Source organism: Lepidochelys kempii, chromosome 5 (genome assembly GCF_965140285.1).
Source record: "Lepidochelys kempii isolate rLepKem1 chromosome 5, rLepKem1.hap1, whole genome shotgun sequence".
NCBI lineage: Eukaryota > Metazoa > Chordata > Testudines > Cheloniidae > Lepidochelys > Lepidochelys kempii.
In genome coordinates, this window is record NC_136384.1 from 112,519,592 (window position 1) to 112,539,633 (window position 20,042).

The following is a 20,042-nucleotide window of genomic DNA, read 5'->3' on the forward strand; positions in this document are numbered from 1 at the left end:
AGGTGAAACAGAATCATCTGCAGAACAGAGCAGCAGTGAAAAGTAAGAGGCCAGCTCACCTCTTTATTGTGCAGGGTCAATGCCAGAGAATATCATTCAAAGCGATAGAAGAAGAAGAGACAGAAAGTTGAATAAAGAAAAAAGGACAGAGAAAGGGAAGAGCCTGCAGTGTGAGATGAATTGAAGAGGGAAAGGAAAAGAAAAAAGGAGAGAACAGTCACACCAATTATGTTATAATGTAATGCTGAAATGTCAAGTATTTCTATTTATAACACAGGAGTTATCTTAAGTGTGTGTACAATTTTGTGCATGCCTGACTTGAGTGAAAATCATGGTGTGCACAGAAGTTGTGGAGGATTGTGTGCTTGCACTCACACAGACATGGCAGTTTGCACATATGGATTGTGGGTCGCAGTGTCCGAGATGGGTGCATAAGCATTTTTCAAGATCTGGCCCATAATGTCCCAGGTGTATTATTATATTCTTGGGAGCACGGGTAAATGAAAGGAAGAGTCTTTTTAAAAAGTCTCAGCTTGTATTTTTTGTGGAACATTTATTCTTCACTGGCATTTTAACTTGTGTTCGAAGACCCAGCATCCCTGCTGATGTTCATGCTATTTTATGATAGTTCCTTCAGCAAGAATCATAGAAATTGGTGATGGAAAAAGCCTATTAGACTATCATCTAGTCCAGCGGTATCCAATGGAAATTCGATGCTAGCCACACTGCTAGCCATACTTGTGGTTTTGAATTTTTCTTATTAGCCACATTATAAAAAAGCCACATTACGCCACATTATAAAAAAGCCACATGCATTAGCCACAAATCAATAGCCTATTAGCCTCATGTGGCTAGTGGTGAACGTATTGGACACTGCTGATCTAGTCCATAGGCTTAGCTATGTGAGAAGGCTGAATTGGTTTAATTTAAAGTGTGATTTTAAACCAGTTTAGTTAAACCAGGGCAAACATCTGCATAGAGGCTCTTATTTCAGTGCAAGAATGGCCTTGTGTGGTTTAGTTTCTGTCAGTTAGGAATAGATTTAAACCAAACCGAACTAAGCCACTCTTAAACTGATCTAAAGCTGTCCACACTTTTTGAACTAGTTTGATATCAGTTTAAACAACAATTTAAATTAAACCAGTGCAACTTTCTGCTGTAGACCAGGCCAATCTTTCTCCCAATGCTGGGTTTTTCTCTCCAATACATTTTGTAACCTATTTTTAAATGCCCAAAGAGATGAAGTATCCGTCACTTCCTTTGCAAAATTATTCTACACCCAGAGATCACTTCAAGGAAGTGCTTCTTAACATTAAGAGAAAATGTTATCTTTCTTACTTTTTGCCCAAAAATCCTAGTTATGACCATTATATCACTCTACCTCCTCCTTCTCCACCCTTGGGGCCACAATGTGACTGGCCTCGCATTCGTGCCCAAGGGGTGGGGAAGAGTTAGGCCTTTGTAGAGGGGCCAGCCAGCAAATACATAGCAGAGACACTATCCCAGATGAACACCTGTGCACTGAGGATGGGTGGGAGGAAGATGGGGCAATGCCTCCCTCAACACCAGTCTGGGAAGTTTGCTGGGCACAGGAGGAGTGCATGATGCACCCTTTCACAGGGAGACAGAGCCCCAACAAGGAATCCTGACTGAGCCAGAGTGTTTCTAATCATTTGCCCTTGGCAAAATGCTTAAAACTTAAAACTTTTCATTTCACATCTGGATTTTGTCACAGTTAACCATGCCTTTGTCACTTTAAGTCTGGATTAGTGCAGTACACTCTAAATGGGGCTTGTATTACACCTATGCTCCATAATTTGCATTGACCACCAAATTATTTCTGGGGGAGTTTAAGGTATGGCTTTTGCTCTATAAAGAGCTAGGTGCTGTGGGACTAATTATCTGAGACACTGCTCCTTCCCTCGTAAAATTCTATGACAGCTGAGATCAGCCAAAATGCTTGAGTTCATAGACTCTTGGGAAGTGCAGGTGCCTTAGAAATTATTTCCCACCCTTTGGGTTAATATAATCCAGATCTAATGACCTACAAGAAAAGCTGCAGGGTTCATCTGCTCTCTTAGGCTTTTTTCATGGGGTGAGGGATGTTGAATAGGATGGGAAGGGAGATAAAAGGAAGGAGGAAGAGGGGAAAGAAGTTCTAAGCAGTGCTCTACATTGATTATAATGTAGTTAGGGCTTGCCTACACATGAAAATTAATCCAGAGTAAGATAGTGTGTGAATTTAAAATGGATTAACTGTTCCCGATTAACACCACATATAGATGTCTTATTTCAGAATTAAAGCACCTTATTCTGAATTATCCTAATCAGTGGAATTCCAGAATAAGAGCAACCACATATGGTGTTAATCAGGAATATCTTTTCCAGAATAACTTCCCATGTAGACAAACTCTTAGATTCCTTAGGTCTTGTAGTTTGTATAGCACTTAGCACAATGGGCTTGGAGTCTCCAGGTGCTACTGTAATACAAATAAATAATACCTAACCACTGAGGGGTAACTCATGCTTTATTTCACTTTGGGTGCTATACAATTCTATTCAGATTCCGTCTTAGGGACATACATGATTTTCCCATGGCACCTTCTTGCCAGATGTGCCCCTTTAGCAGCAGAGTGCTGTGGTTCTGAGTCATTATGATGATGTACGCTTTGCTTCTTTAAACAGAAAATTAAAGAAGGGCTGAAACGTGCAGGAGTGTGCATGTGTGTGGGAGAGACAGAAGATGAGTGACTAAAAATACAATTCCCCTACTAGGTGATCCCTGCATTCTTTCTAAAAATACGTAAAACTCAGTGACCGCTTGGTGCCTTAGTACTGTAATTAGAATTCATTCTGAAGAACAAAAAGGGACAGGACAGACATTTTTTCCGCATTCCTTTTTAGTGTAGACCAATGACTCTCAACTTTTAACAGGTGAAGAGTACTAGTTCATTAAACAAAGGGCCCAATTCTTCATTCCTTGTGAGCAAAAAACTCCCAGTGACTTCAGAAAGTCCCCAAAATAATTACACATCATACACCGCCCAGTCCTGCAAGGAGTCAATGGAGACTGTGCATGCTCCCCATCTCTTAGGAGGTGCCCAGGTTCAGGCCCACAATATACAAATGTATACATAATGAGTATATCAGAAAGAAATTCTATCTCCTCTTAGTTTGTTATCACAGAGTAAATGTAGATTTGACCCTTCCATCTGTGTGTTTTCTGAGTGGTTGTGTTTCAGTTTCTGTATCTTTAAAAAACAAAGTAATTGCCATCCTCGTTAGGACCTATTCATACATGAAAAAAGACCCGCATTCTAGGCTAGGCAGAAAAGCCACCTGCTTGAGCGCCACTGCTCTGGACATTTTGAGTAAACTCGCTGTTGGAGGGCAAGAGAACTGATTCAGTGAGGTGCTGAAGTCAATCAAAAGGATGGCTGTGCTAGCAAAGCATGTGAAGCAATTCATTTAGATCAAAGGTCCATACAGAACTACAGCTCCATTCAAGACTTACTTGGTAAAATTATTGTAAAACGAGAAAAAGCAGAACAGGCATTCTGTTGCTAATTTCCATCTGTGATCAGGAGAAGCCCAGGACTGAGTACAGTGTAACTGCGTTAAGAGAGCCATTAGTGAGACAGGTCAGACTGAGTTTGAATTAAGATGCTGTACAATCAATATATTTGGCTTTCGAATGGCTGTTTTGATGATACATAAAGCAATATCCATTTTGATGAATTCTGTTTTTTTTTAAAAATCAATAAACGCACCATTTATTTACCTTTCAACTTCCTTGTTCTCCATTTACCTCTGATAAAATGCAAAAAGCTGCATATATGCAGTGCTAAGTCTGCAGATAAGGACTCAAAGTCAGGAAAAGACAAAGTTCAGGTTGTCTATACAACTTTAACTTTGTCCATTTGTGCTTATGCCTTATGATAGAATGTAATTACTGACTAAAGTCTCTGAGCTCTGCTTTGCAGTATTTCTCTTTCTTTTACTCCTATGCTATACCTCTTGAAACTTTGATCTTTTCACTCTTCTGGTAAAGGGGGTGAAATATTTTCTCAACTAAAGTCAATGGGAAAATTCCCATTGACTTTAATGGAGCTTAGGTTTCACCAAGACTGTTCAGTCTTACAGCAAGTGTTTGTATGGGAGTCTGCTAATCACAGACCTCCACTTTTGAAAACTTATGGTACCTCTTCTCTTCTAGATATGCACAAACTTTGGGGTGATTATCATTGCACACTGCACAAAGATTTGTTCAGTTATGTAGTGCAACATTCTTCACAGAGACAAACAGTCCTACAGACCTTACTGTTCTTTCATGGGAGTGGGTCACTGTCACCCCGGAATCATAAAAAGCTTGGAATATACTTTAGACACCTGCTACTGGCCAATTAGAGGGAAAATATATTGCCCAGTTTTGTAGTCAGTACTCTATTTGCCTATCTAGCCCGTGAATCTTGGTTCAAAGAACTTATAAAACATATGTCTTCTACAGGACTCTTCCAAAGGTTCACTACAGATATCACTAAACCTCCACTGACTCCCAAAGGTAACAAGTGTATGTGTTTGCTACTGAGGATTGTTTTCACTAATTTGTTAATTTATATCCTATGCCTTATTAGAAAGCCTCCACCATCACCAAATATTTATTTAATTATTACAATCATGATCAAGGTGTGCTGGAACCCTTACATTAGTTGAATCTAAACCAATAGTTGCAATTGTAACTGAGTTTCCTTTGTAAATCCAATTATAGCACACCTCTAAAATATACCAAAAGTCACAGTGACCTCAAAATTGGTAAGCTAAATCTGGAACAGTTCTACAAAATCTGTTCTACAACATCTTAAATAGATACCTATTGTATATAGTGAAAAAATGTTTCTTCAATGAGCCATAAGTGAGCTGGCAAAGTGAACCAGAAAGACCAAAACCCAGAAACCATATTTTCTGATTCAAAAAACAAAGCAAAACAAAACACAAATAGGGTTAATGCCTAGAAAAAAGAGTGTGATACACAAAAAGCTACTTACAAAGCAGGTACCTTCCTGACAGCTTTGGAATTTAAAATGCATTTGGATTTGTTGCGAACCATTTGAGGTGTTAATCTCTCTCACCTTCCTCTGAATTCAGCAAGAGCTGAAGGTACACAGCTTCTATCAGGGTTTGGGTGCCAATAGAACACTCCCCAAAAATCTACTCACAGGCTCACAACTTTACATCGAAAGCTATACGAGGGAGTGGAGTTACAAAAGGAACCCTGCAATGTGATAAGCCACATGCTGCTGTGTTTTATTTAGTGCACTAACCGATATAAGGCTCAGGCGAAAGAAAAAAAAAGGACGACAAAAGGAGGTGTTATGTAAAATATAGCAAGTGGAGATTCTATTTTTTGAAAAATCCTGATGGAAAGCTCTAAAATACCATACTTTGATTTAAATTAAGTTTCTAGAACACTATCTCCTGTTTGGTTTTTTGGGAAGTTATGCAGAAACAATGATGATAGATCTCTTTGGAAAGCTAAAGGGAATCAGAGGGTCTCGTCAGTATTAAATGTTGCTACAGAGAAACCAAACTAAAAACTCCTTGCTTTCTTTATTGGTAGAAAATGTATAGTATGGTCTCAGATGATATATCTGTATTACCTACAGTAGATGAAGCTTTGGGATGGAAATTGCATTATGCCAATCCATAAAGGGTGCTTTCTAGGTTCTTTTAATACCAATAACACACTACATGCAACATATGTATGGTAATATGTAGCAATTACCTCCTTTCTTCATAGCATATTTATAGGAATAAGTTCTCTCATGTATTTATACTTTATAACTGCAAGACTTAAGAAAAATCAGAGGGTAATGAACGTAGCAATTGTAGCATTTTTTCAAATGGTATATTTAATAAATATTTTAAGATTAAAAAAATCCCACCAACCTCTTCAACCCTCAGCCCATAATAAGAAATGAAATAAATAACTTTATTGAAACAAATATCTAAGATGAGATTTTCTGCAAAAGGTTTAAATGTAAATACCATAGCTGAGTGGGCTGGGTTAATGAGCCACTGAAGGAAATTGGGTGGTGTATTTAAACAAATTAGTCATCAATTTATGTCAAGCCAAAGCTTCTTTCAGGCAAAATAGTTTAGAATATTTGTTAGCTAGACAATCTCATACAAGCTAATTGCATCTGGATGCTAGCTTTGACTGGACACCTGGCTGAGTTAGCATCTTCAGTTGTAAAGAGTTTACTGGGTTTATCTAGACTGAGAAAATAAATCAGCTTTGTAAACTCACACACACATTTTAACTAAGAAATTTGAACATGACTTTGCACCTAGCATAGATAGAAAGATCCACATTTAAAAATGTATTAGTTGGTCATTGTCTCTTCTAGGCCTGGGCTGACCATGAGCAGCAAACATGTTTCAAACAAATCCCAATCTGGACAAACTCTTTGGGGTTTTGGTTAAAACACATTGAGACACACCTCGTGAGGCACTGTGTCTATTCTTCATCTTTGTTCAAGGAGATCAGAATTACAAACATAATGTGAATAAAAAGTACTGCCATATGCTGGTTCTTTGTCCGCTCATTTCTCTTCCAGCAAGGAAAAGACTTTCTCCAGAAGCCCATATCCTTAATTAACTGTTCAGAAGCTATGACAACATATTAAAAATGTGTTAGTAATCCATCTTGAGTGGAGCCTAATGACAACCGACCTTGTCCACATTAGTGCAACAAAAAGCCTTGGAAAAGCTTTCAAAATGTTGACAAATTGTGACAAAGTTCCTCCTCTACCTTGGTGGATCCTGTGCTTATTGGCGGGTTTTGCTCGCCTCAGAGATTCACAGTAGCCCTCAGTTTGGCCACTTTCATGGCTCAAATCTGCCATTCACTCAGATAACCTCATCACTGGCCAGCATGGGGAAAAGAAAGGAGAACAATCCCCATGGTCTCTGCTGGTCCACCTAGTGAGTCGGGGGACAGGCCAGGGACCTTCCCCTCTGGTGGAACCCACAATCCAAGTCAACTCCTCCTGTATACAATAGGGAGTTGATGGGATAGGGGGAACCCAGGCCCGCCCTCTACTCCAGGTTCCAGTCCAGGGCCCTGTGGATCACAGCTGTCTATAGTGTTTTGTGTAACACCCATGTGACAGCTACAACTCCCTGGGATACTTCCCCATGGCCTCCTCCCAACACCTTCTGTATCCTCTCCACAGGACCTTCCTCCTGATGCCAGATAGCGTTTGTACTCCTCAGTCCTCCAGCAGTTCTCACTCTCAGCTCCTTGCATAGACCTCACTAACTGGAGTGAGAGTCTTTTTAAACCAGGTGTCCTGATTAGCCTTAATTAATTCTAGCAGCTTCACAATTGGCTACAGGTGTCCTAATTAGCCTGCCTGCCTGAATTAGTTCTAGAAAATTCCTGAGTGTTTTGGAATAGTCCCTGTTATTCTACCCAGGGAAAAGGGACCTGCTTAACCTGGAATTAATGTATCTACCTTCGACCACTCTTTTGTAGCCATCTGGCCTGACCCTGTCACAAAATGCAAATATCATGCAAATTTTAAAGTTCTGAAGTAGGCAAACAGTACATGTACTTCCAAAAATCATCAGTTCCTCCTCAAATCCATCACGTATCCTGATTATGGACATATACATCCTCCCACACAAGTACATCAATTCTCTCTTTTCCCTCATAAATTTTCCCACTCCTCCCAACACATTACTTTTCTTTCCTCAGCTGTTCTTAACCATCAATTCTATTTCTCCCTGAAATTCATTACTGCACACACCTCCAGGCGCTCCCTTTCAGTTCCTCCTCCCTTCAGCATACCCCTTCAATGAGGCTCCTGCCTTAGCAATTGCTGTTGTTATACCTGTACTCCTTCCCCCTCTCCCTTCCCCAGCTGGCTACTCATCTCAAGGCCTTGTCAAAAGTTTTCCATCCAAACATTTGTTCACTAGAAAACGGGGTTTTTCTACTCAATGGAAGTGTTTGCAGAAAGTCCTCAAAAAAACTGAATTTTTTCCCATCAGAAAGCCATTTTCCTTCAGTTTTGGTTGAAAATTTCAGTTTGCAGCAGTTTTTGGTTTTTCAATGGAAAGATGAAATTTTCATGGACAATTGCGATTCAAACTAAACATCTGTGGTTTTCATCTACATTTGGCACAGAACCGCCCCCACCCCCATTTTCTGATCAGCTCTTCTCTGGGCTCCTCCCCTAGTAGCTTCTGGGTGCCTGATGCAGGAGTGGGATAAAAACCAGTCAGCAACCAGATCACAGCAGTCAGTCCTGGCTATTCCCATGCTATCCAAAGCTGGAGACTCAGCAGGGCAGGCGGAGGAGCCGGAAAGTAGACTTTAAAGCTGAGATCTTATGATGAGTTGACATTTTCAGCCCTGAAAATACCACAGTAATTGTGGTATATATTTGATGTAAAAGGGAGACAGACAAAAGTGGAGAACTAGCTACTGTGCTGCAGAGCTGGGAGCATTCTAGAAACAACTTCATTTATTCACTCTTACTACGAACATTACATAGCAATAGCCTACTTACTGTGAGCAACAGCAGAAAGGGGTAAGTGCTAAACAGTCTGAATTTGTAAGGCCACTAGAGTAGTAACCGCTGGTTGTTACCATTCAGAATCCACTCCCATTAAGGCAAAGTGGCCACTCTAGCTTTTGGGCTATTTTGTACTGATTCTATAGATTTTGCTGCTAATTGCTTGTGTCATTTCTAAACAACTGTGGTGAAATGGAATCTGAAAAGCCTAGAATTGTACTTTCAATGACGCTGTTCATATCTCAGCGAAGAGACCAGTTTTAAATGGACCTTCCATCTGGGTACAAGCCACTCTGAAGAAGTGAAATGATAAATGAATAAAATACAGTATAGTTCAGTTCTAGTCAATGGGTTTGGGCACTTCAGTATGATTTCTTTCTGGTCACTAGGTGTAGATTTAAAAATGAACTTGAGACTCCAGGCTCTGGTTCATGTGAGATTATGAAGAATACTGGTGATACATCAGGCTATGTCTATACTAGAAATATTTTACTGATATAGGAATACTGGTTTATGATACCAGCAAAGCACTCCTAGTGTGACTGCAGCAATCCCAGCAAATCTGCACTGTTTACTGGTATAGTAAACCACACCCACAAATAAAATAAGTACAGTTTTGCCAGTCTGAATATGTCTACACAAGGGGCTTCTGCTGTCAAAGAGATGACAATCAGGGATTACATCTATTTACATCCCTGACTACCATAACTATGCTGACAGACATCTGTAGTGTAGACATAGCCTTACTTGTAAGAGAGACATAAGAGAGGGGAATCAGATATTCTGGGCAAGACTCCCTGTCATATTCTGCTACCTAGTTAGGAAACAGAATCGCTATCAAGTGTAGATATGCTCTCTGGATCTGGAAATGGGGTCATGAGGAAGAAAAAGGCAGGAATATGCTCTGCCAGATGTCATGAAAATTACTAAAGGCTAGTGGAGTTTAAATGTTAAAATAATCTTTACAAAATTATCTTCTAATTTTTAAAGGATCATAGCGATGGCATAGCAATGAGACAATAGTACATTGAGTAGCCATGCAGAAGTTGTGGTTTCAGATATAATATTAGATTTGGGTTCTTGCCTGCTGATCTTCACTGGTCCCCAAAATTTCTGCCTTCATTGAAATCAGTTGGGTTAGATGGATGTAACTGAGGGCACAGTTTTTCTGAACTGGTACCTGAGGAAAGTATTTAAATTGCTCTGCTCTTCTAGTATTACCATTCAGATATGACCAGTCTACACAATAGCCAGGATTCATCCATATTACTTTTCCTTCCAGCTTGAAGAAAAAATACTAAAAAGGAAGGATAGGAAGTGACTTAATAGTTTCACTGCTGCCTCAATGTAGTTGATATGTGATGGTCCATGTAACTTGCACAACACTTTGAAATGTATATATTCCAATATAACATTACAAAGGAAGATCAATGCATTCCTCTGCAGCATAGAAGCATCAGTGTGGATCAGTTGTCACGACATTAAAATGGGAAAGTTCTTCCAGATAAAGAGATAACAGAACTCTCTCTTATACAAAAGTACAAGATTAATTTTGAAATGGACAGATCATTTAATCAAGTGTGTGTGTGTGTGTGTGTGAGGGAGTGAGAGGAGGGAGGGAATGTATATCCATTTATGTTATTGTAATAATGATTTATACCCATTTGGCAGTAGATTCTGCTCTCAATTAGAACAGTGGAAAACTCAAATACCTCCACTAATTTCAGTGCTGTTGTAAACAATTTCATTGTTATAAAGGGAAGAACTTCAAAATGTACAGCAAATAACATTTTCAATTCATACAAGTCACTTCTATCCAGTGAGAGTCAGTATTTAACAAATCCAGAAATATGAAAGCAGTATGGTCCAACATTGGAAAGAAAGCATTAGAAAGAACTGCAGTTCAATGCAAAAATAACATAAATAGGCCGGCACTTTGAAATTCACAGTTGTGATTTCAAGATGGCTGTGTTACAGAAAGTAAAGTTGTAACATTAAATACTTTTCAGTCAATCATCATATAGTTAGCTTAAGCTAACTTGCACATACTACAGTGCTGTACATATTGACTTAGATTTTTCTAAACATTAAGAGACACATGATATTTTACGGCTATGACATAAGATCACTCTGACAACATGCAGCTATAGTTGGCAGTGGAATTTTTCTTTTGCTCTGTCTGTTGGAGCACTGCGTAACACAGATGCGTGCAGTTTGGTCTCAATAGAACAAATATTACCTTCCCAGTCTATCTAGAGTACAAGCTAGGTAATTTCTGTTATGGTATCTAACTTCATGAAGGTGGAGAGGAGACTTATGAATGTCCCAGTCACAATTAAGTTATCCTGATTCTTCTACAAATGAAGTTAAATGTTCAAAAAGAATCAGGTACCATTAAGCTTAGAAGAATTGTTTAATATTCGTCTGCTTCTTTGAGGCATGGTATAGTGAAGAAGTAGGTTTTACTGTATGATCTGGAGATATAGAGGGAAGGATTTTTCTCAATATCTTTTGGGAGGATATTCCAGAGCCTTGAATCTGCTGTTGAGAAGGTTTGACCTCCACCTTCATTGAATATATACCCAGGCTCTGCTAAGTGTAGTACAGATGATCACAGTGGGCATAGGAAGTCTTGGAAGGAGAGGCAGTCTTTGAGAACATGGACAGATTCCATTTAGGGCTTTGTAAATCAGAAACCTGAATGGGGAGGCAGCGTAAATTGTGAAGAATAATAGGTTGTCTTTGGCTCATCCTTCATAGGAACCAAGCTGCCATATTCAGTAATAGTCATAGGTGGCAGGTATCGCAGGCCAGGGGGAAGTTGAGCCTCCCCAAAGAGCCAGGGGTGGCCCCGCCCAAGCTCTGTCCTGAGGCTCCCGCTTACTTTCTACTCTTCCCCCGTGGCCCAGGTGGTTCACATGCCGCCTGGGGCCACAGTTTCTTCTTTAACTTCTTACCTAGGGCCAGTTACAGAGCATGACATCAGTCTGAAGGTGATAAATTCGTGAAGCATTGTAGCTTAGTCATTTTCTGAGAGAAATATATACAGCATTCTTACTAGCCTAAAGCGGAGAATTATGCTTTCAATAGCAAATGCTATTTGATTGTTCTAGGTCAGTAATGAGCCCAGGGTGCCATGCTTTTTCTGTTTCTGTCTAACCTATTTTTCAATGAAAAATTGGGTTCTCAATTTTTTGTTGAAAAACCAAACACCCAAAAATCAAAAAGTCTGAAAAGAAAAATCAACCCCCATAATATATTATTCTGGAAATGGAAACTCCCAGGAGTTCTCTATGGGCCAGGCTCCACAGCTAGACTTTATCTCACATGATGCACTGCGTCTACTCACCAAGAGGGGGACCATGGTACATCATAGGAGATGTAGTTTGATTAGAGAGCCCAGCCTCTAGAGGAGAATGGGGGCATGATGCACCACAGTGGCATTTCTGAATCAAAATATTTTAATTTGAAAAAGGCTATATAGAGCTGTGTGACAGCTTTTGATTAGTACAGTTCCACTGTATAATTATATTTGAAATCAGCAACTTTTTTCAAGCATTTTATTCGCTGGTGGAGGCGGCAGGGAAGAGGGGCTGTCAGAAAGTCAAATACTATGGCCGGGTAATGTACTGATCATTAATAAGCTAACATTTATAGTCATGCAAGATAAGGATAGTCCGATCTTATGCTCCAGGCCATAAAGTTGACTGCCACAAGGTAGGAAATGAAATTCCTCTCTCCTTATTTCACATTCAGGTACATCTGAGATACCAGCAGAGGCAGGATATCAGACTAGATGGTACAACATTTTGATCCTGTTGGGCAAATCCTTATGTTGCTAATGGCAGCTTGTAACTCGGCTAACGTAGACGTAACTAACGTAGACGTAGGCTAACGTAAAATAAACATTATTTTATTTCATATGAAGTCTATGCTATTCTGACAAAATAGGAATAAAGGAGCTTGAATTCATACAACACATTGTATTAGGCTATGTCTATACTTAAAATGTGTAGGTGCAGCACTTCAATGTAATCCACCTCTCTGAGAGGCAGTTGCTAGGCAGACAGAAGAATTCTAGTACTATCTACATCGGTGGTTAAGTTGGCTTTTCTCACCCATGAGAGACACAGCTGTAGACTAGCCCTAAGCGTACCAGCTGGACAACCATGCAAAGTGCGGCAAAGCTTCAACTCTCATGGTCTTCCATGCGAGTCAGCAGCCAGCCCCATCTAAGGAAGAGGCCAGCATCTTGCAGCATGGGAGGGGAAGCTTGTGAAAACTGAGAGTACTCATTGACTTGCAGGAGCAGGCCTTTGGGTATGAGATGCTACTTGTTTTATTTCTCTGAGGAACTAACGCATATACAAGAAACAAAAAGTTTTGAAGGCTTCTCTTCAAAAATCCTAAAATTCAGCTTGATTTTAGATACTGAAAATATCTCATTTTAACAAAAAAAATTGAGCTATTTGTCTCATATGCAGCATTAGAAATGAATATAAACACATGGCCGATTTTTACGCAGCCTCAAGCTCATCTTTGATTTTGAATGTGCAATTAATTACAAGTCCAAATGCTACTGTAACCACCCATTTGGCAGATGCAATCAGGTAGTTAGACAATGGTCCCTGATTCTGCAAACATTTACCCCTCAACTGAGGGAAACATCCCAATTAAGGAAACATTGGCTGCACTAGAACTTAAACATGTGATTAAAGTTAAACATGTGTCTAAACGCTTTCCTGAGTCAGGGCTATAAGCACTGACCTTCTAAGTTAATCGCAAGACTCCCATTGGTTTCACTGGGCATTGGCTAGGCCCTAAGTACTTCCTACTTATAAATGTTGGCAGGATTGGGATCTAATGCTAACATCTGTGTTGAAGTTAACTATGCCCTCAAAATTATGCCAGAAAAACTGGGGGGCATTTTAAAAAATCAGGTTAACTCATAGCTGTTGAATAATTCAGAAAAGTGAGGCCATTAAATAATTCTTCTCAGACTTTGTGGTTAGGTCATCCATAAATGAACATATCTTATTGAATGTGTTATGTCAAAACCACAGTATAAAAGATATACATATAAGTATACATTATATATTAGTATATACTTACTAGTATATATGTATTATTTACTTTAGCGAAAACATTATCTTTTGTATGTCTTTATCTGAAAGAAACAAAACTGCAAATGCAAATGACAAAAATATGAAAAAGAATGATGACAGATCACACTGTCAGTGAGATCATGCAAAAAGAGGAAATAAATAATCCCCAAAAAGAAGGAAGAAAAGAAAGAAAAAGCAAACACGCCAAAGGCACTAAAAAACACTTACAGAAAGCGAATACAAACAATTCTAAAATATTTCTTACCTTCTTCAGTCATTGTGTCATAATATTTTAGCTTTCCATATGATCCAAGCTCTACAACATCACAGTAAAAGACATAAAGATAAGGAACCAGCAGACATTCAAGAAATCTACACATTTGCACATGTGCTTAATAAAGTTTGGAGGGATTATGTAAAATTTCTGCAGAATTATAGGCACACATGGATTGTTGAAATGGTGAACCGTGATTTTTTTTCACTGCAAATTTCAGAAGTCACTTGCTACAGTTAAGTGACTTGACTGGATGGGATTTGGGGACAAGCACTGTAGTTAAGGACTAAGACTCTGTCTACATTAGAGACCTTACAGCGGCACCTGCATTGCTGTAAGGTGTCCTGTGTAGCTGCTCTGTGCTGGCGGGAGAGAGCTCTCCTGCCGGCATAATTAAATCACCACTACGAGCGGCACTGTCCACACCGGTACTTTTGTCAGAGAAACTTATATTGGTCAGGGGTGTGTTTTTTCACACCCCTGACTGACAAAAGTGCTAGTGTAAGACATAGCCTATCTTTCAGAGCGACGAGTGATTTGTGGTACCTTACTTTATTTTAGATACCTTAAAGAAGCCTGATTTGCAGAAGTGCTGTGAACCTGCCCTTTGAAAATCAAGTTCTTTTAATGTGTTTCAAGTTGAGCACCCAAAAATTGAGACACCCCAAATGACCAGTCACTTTTTGAAAATGTATGCCCTAATGAATGGGACTGGGTCTCCAGGTTTGGAATCTAAAAACAAAGGTTCTAATGGTGGTTCTGATGCTGACTTGCTGTCTGAACATGGATACATAACTTAGACTTAGTTTTATCATCGGTAAAGCTAGAGAATTTATATTTACCTACTCCAGGGGATTCTGTGACATCTACTTAAATAATGTTTGCAAAGCGCTATACATGTACATAGTATTTATTAAGACCAGTCAGTGGCAGAAGACAGACTAGAACTTAGGAGGACCCTCCTGACACTCAAGCCTTTGCTTATTCCTCTAGATAATTTGGCTTTTGTGAGGCATCACCTCCTCTTCATCCAGAAGTTTTTTAAAGTTCATTTTTTTCTGTGAAGCTGTTTCTTTCAAGTTTTGCATGATTCATTATGAATAATTTACAATCTTCCAAAATGTTATATAAAACAATATTTGAGGGATTCAAAATCATGCAAAATGTACTGGAAAAAAATTTTGCACAAATGTGACATTTTTCATCAATTTCACTCAGTTCTACCTTTAATGTAAAACTTTAATAATTGCACTTCTGAGTATTCAACACTTAGCAGCAATAGCAATCTTAAGATTTATAGATATCTAACAAGTTGATGATGGGATTTTCAGATCAATTATGCTTTCCTCATATTCATGAATGCACTTAAGAAATTAATTATAAAAATGCTAGCTCATTATTTTGTTCTTAGCCCATTGTTTGGAGCTGATGTACTGCATGTTCTATTCAAAGAGTTTTCACTTGGGTAAATTTCAATAGACATCTTGAACTTAGTTTTCATTCTAAGGTATTGTGGTGATATGCAAATCTGGTATTTAAAAAGATCCTTTGTTTATACTAACAATTTCAAACACTTGATTCTGTTAGATGAGCATTTCTGAGGCCACTTATGTGATACAGGGAAAACTATATGGCATAAAAACAAAGTCTACAGTCTTTTCTTTATCACTATGATTTTTAAAGTGCCGTACACTTATTCATTGTAAAAGATTGTGTTACATGAATAATCAACATATTAACAAAAATGATCATATGTAATATGTATTCATATTTGTACAGTCTCTTCTTTTCTCCATGAGTATGTAAATATGCACACACACATATACATATATATAAATGTTATCATTAGTCTCATTTAGAGCAAAGACAGCAGTCTACTAAAGAAAGGATTTTATATAGTTTTGTAAAAACTTTCTATAACAAAGGAAGTTCTAGTCTGTACATGCTGGTTTTAACCCTAAATAAATACAGGTGATGATTTAGCACCTGAATTCCTTACCCAATCAAAACTCCCACTGACTTCAGTGTGGATTTTCCCTGAGTACGGAGCCCAGGACTGGATATATTGTTTAGTTAGAACTCTGGTTATCTTAACTACAGGGTTCAAATTAACTTTTAACAGTTCTTCCTCTTTTAAACTTGCGCTCCCTGATGACTGTCCCAGTTCCCCTGGGATCAGATGTACTGAAGACTGGGGAGAGAAGCCAGTGGAGATTCTTGACAGAGAGAGGAGTGAAAGGAGGCCCTAAAGGAAAGAGGAGCAGTGAAATTGGACCCGGAAGCAGATGCTTGGGAACAAGAGAGCTGATAAGGGGATGGATATAGTAATCAGGAAAGAAGGTCCAATATGAGTGAGGAAATGGAGTAGGGGATAGGAAGGCAATACAGCACTGCGGGAAAGAAGGCATCTACCAAAGAGGGTTTGGGGAACTGACAAAACAATTGTGTGGAAAGGCATTAGTGTAAGACAGGGGACCTGCTGGGAAAGAGATGAGACACAGAGGAGATTCCAACAATGGAAGGGTGAAGAACGTAGACCCAAATACCCACGCAGCAGAAAGCAAAATCACATTAGAAGGGCACGAGAGGAGATACACTAGGGATCAGGTTTAGATCTGGGTTTGCTGCTGTTCCCACTGAAAGGGGGCACACAGAGAGACAGGAAGAAGAAAAAAAGACAAACTTAACAGAAATAAGAGAGAAGGAAAGAAGACATATACACAATAAGAATGCATGATGCCAGCAGTGGTTGCGTTCCTGGATTTTAGATATAGCGAGTGTGCTGCCAAGACTAGTAATTTCAGACTAAAAGGATTTAAAATAGTTTAATTCCCACATTGTTAGAAAACCTACTGCCTGTGAAACTCAGACCTTGCAGGCGAGACTACATTCCCCAAAGCTTTTATAGTCCTGCTCATGCTTTGCAGAAGCAACAAGGTAGTGACCACACTGCACACTGACCACACTATTTTGCAGTCCCCTGTACTTACTGATGAGAATTATCCCATTGACTTGAATAAGACTACTTGGGTGAGTATGTGCTAGTCAACATCATTATAGGTAAAAGAATTGGATACTAAATAGATACAACAAAAATGACAGTAAAAATGTTAGCAACGTCCGTTCTGTCACATGTTGCCACTTAGTATGTCATCTCTGGAGTTCCATGGATGCAGGCATTTCCAAGACTACAGCTCTTGTATGGGAATTGCAACAATGATGGGTCACAGTGAATAGAGCACGACACAGACCCCCTGAAATATCTGAGGATTAAAATCCAGTACACAGACAATGTAGGATGCAATATGATATAACTAACTTTAAGATTCCCTCCTCAGATTGAGCCTACTTTTTGAAGATTTAGGCCAAAATATTCAGACTTGGGTGCCAAAAATTAGGCACCAAAATCTATACATACAAATTTGTTGTTAAAATATTTCACATTAATATTAACCTGACATAAACCTTCCAACAGGTAGATTTTACTTAGTACATATTTTACACCTATTGTGCAAAAACTAGGCAGTCTTACTGCCACCCATGTCTCATCCCTGGAGTGCATCTGACCTTTGGGATTCATCTGTAATCTTCCCATTGTAATAGATTTTTCATTTTTATTATCTTGCCATTGTAAGATATTTTAATTAGGGAGGGAGTGAACTGGTTTGGATACAATAGGGACCTACACAAATGTTCATCCAAAATTCAAACTGAATTCGACTACCCTTTTTTTTTTTTTGAGGCTTAAAAAAAGATTGCATCTCTCTGAACCTCCTGATTTCAGTCAGAACTGGAAATGAAATATTGTGGAAAAAATTATTCTTGATGCTGTTTATGATTAGAGCTGGTTGAGATTGTGTGTCTGGGGATTGTTTGAGCCTTTGTTCCCTGGATCATCCTGGATCATCTTTGATCAGCCTCAAGCAGCCTTGTGATCACCCTCCCCTGTGTGATTAATGAGGGGGTCGGGCTGACCTCGGAGAGAAGGCCTTAAAAGCCAGAGGCTAAGCGACCAAGGGGAGCTAGCAAACAGGGGACCACAAACAGGGGAGTTTGAGAGGGATTTTGTGGGAGGGAGTCATACTAGAATTGCTATGGTTAGGAAGGGACGCATTGCCAGTGCCAACACTGCTCCTCTATCCAGACAGAGAACCTAACCACGGATGCCTCTACCCAGATCATGGTGTGGATTTGCAGAGACTGTGGCCTGCATTTCCCACTCTCAGAAAGCCAGGCTGTGAAAGGTGTGAAAGGTGCCTGCTGGTGGAATCTCTCAGGAAGCAGGTGGGAGAGCTACAGGAGGAGGTGGCTAGGCTGAGGAGCATCTGTGCACACAAGGAATTCATTGACAATATTCATGTGGAGACTTCCAAGGCTGAGGATGCTATCCAGCTACAGAGGATTGCTGTCATGCCACCAGAGGAAGAGGATAAGGCTCTGTCACAGGGAGGACACTGGCTACTGGTTACTTCTGGCAGAAGGCAATGCTCCACCCCTACTCCCAACCCACCCACCATGGTGATGGAAAACCGTTATGCTGCCCTGGCAGTGAGTGATGAGGAATCACCCCCGAAGGTGGAGGAGGAGAAGCCATGTAACTCCAAGGCTGGGAGGATCACAGCCACCACTCCCAGGAGGAAACGTAAAGTAGTGGTGGTTGGTGACTCTCTTCTGAGGGGGACGGAGGCACCCATCTGTCACCCTGCCCTGGCATCCTGGGGGGTATGCTGCTTGCCAGGGGCCTGTATCCAAGATGTTATGGAGGAATTGTCAAGGATCATCCGTGCCTCTGACTACTACCCCATGCTACTCATCCATGTGGGCACTAATGATACTGCAAGGTATAACCCTCAGATGAGATCAGATCAGATCAGAAGTGACTACAGTGTGTAGTCTGGGTGTAAGGGTGAAGGAGTTGGTAGTGCAGGTGGTGTTCTCTTCATCCTTCTGGTCAAGGGTAGGGGCCCAGGCAGACACAGATGCATCCTGGAGGTGAATGCCAGGAGGTCTTCGGCTTCTTTGATCACAGGATGCTATCCAAGGAAGAAAGACTGCTAAGCAGAGATGGGGTCCACCTATCAAGGAGGCGGAAGAGCATATTTGGATACAGACTGGCTAACCTTATGAGGAGGGCTTTAAACTAGGTTCAAAAGGGGCAGGTGACCAAAGCCCACCGGTAAGTCGAAAACATGGAGACCTGAGAGAAGGGTTGGAATTTGAGGGGTTTATGGGCTGTTGTAGGAGGGATAAAGGAGAGACAAGCTAGAACTGTGGGGGCGGGGGCGAAATCAAATCAGTATCTTAAATGTCTGTATACTAATGCAAGAAATATGGGGAATAAGCAGGAAGACCTCAAAATGCTAGTAAATAAACTCAACTATGACATAGTTAGCATCACAGAGACTTGGTGGGATAATATCCATGACTGGAATATTGGTATAGAAAGGAAGAGCAATTGGTATTGCTCAGGAAGGACAGGTAGGGAAAATAAGAAGGAGGTTGCCTTGAATATTAAAATGTATATACTTGCACGGAGATTGAGATGGAAATAGGAGACAGACTTGTTGAAAGTCTCTGGGTAAGGATAAAAGGGGTAAAAAACAAGGGTGATGTTCTGGTAGGGGTCTAGTATAGACCACCTAACGAGGAAGAAGAGGTGGATGAGGCTTTTTTAAGCAACTTACAAAATCATCCAAACCACAGGACTTGGTGGTAATGAGGGACATCAACTACTCAGACATCTGTTGAAAAAACAATACAGCTGGCACAGATTATCCAACAAATTCTTGGAATGTATTGGAGACAATTTTATTTTAGAAAGTGGAGAAAGCTACTGGGGAGAGGCTGTTCTAGATTTGATTTTGACAAATAGGGAGAAACTGGTTGAGATTTTGAAAGTGGAAGGTAGCCTGGGTAAAAGTGATTATAAAATGGTAGAATTCATGATTTTAAGGAATGGTAGAAGGGAAAACTGCAAAATAAAGACAATGGATTTTAAGAAGGTGGACTTTAGAAAACTCAGGGAGTTGGTAGGTAAGATCCCGTGGAAAGCAAGTCTAAGGGGAAAAACAATTGAAGACA

General features: G+C 39.9%; 1 protein-coding gene across 2 annotated transcripts in view; it reads right to left on the reverse strand.

Moving 5' to 3' along the window:
• The window catches only part of SLC24A2 (solute carrier family 24 member 2), a 169,572-nt gene that overhangs the window by 42,752 nt on the left and 106,778 nt on the right, over nt 1-20,042 (reverse strand). For both annotated transcript variants that reach the window (XM_078852940.1, XM_078852939.1), the window contains exon 4: nt 13,953-14,003. In XM_078852940.1, the coding sequence (XP_078709066.1) occupies nt 13,953-14,003 (51 nt within the window). The remainder of the gene's footprint in view (nt 1-13,952; nt 14,004-20,042) is intronic.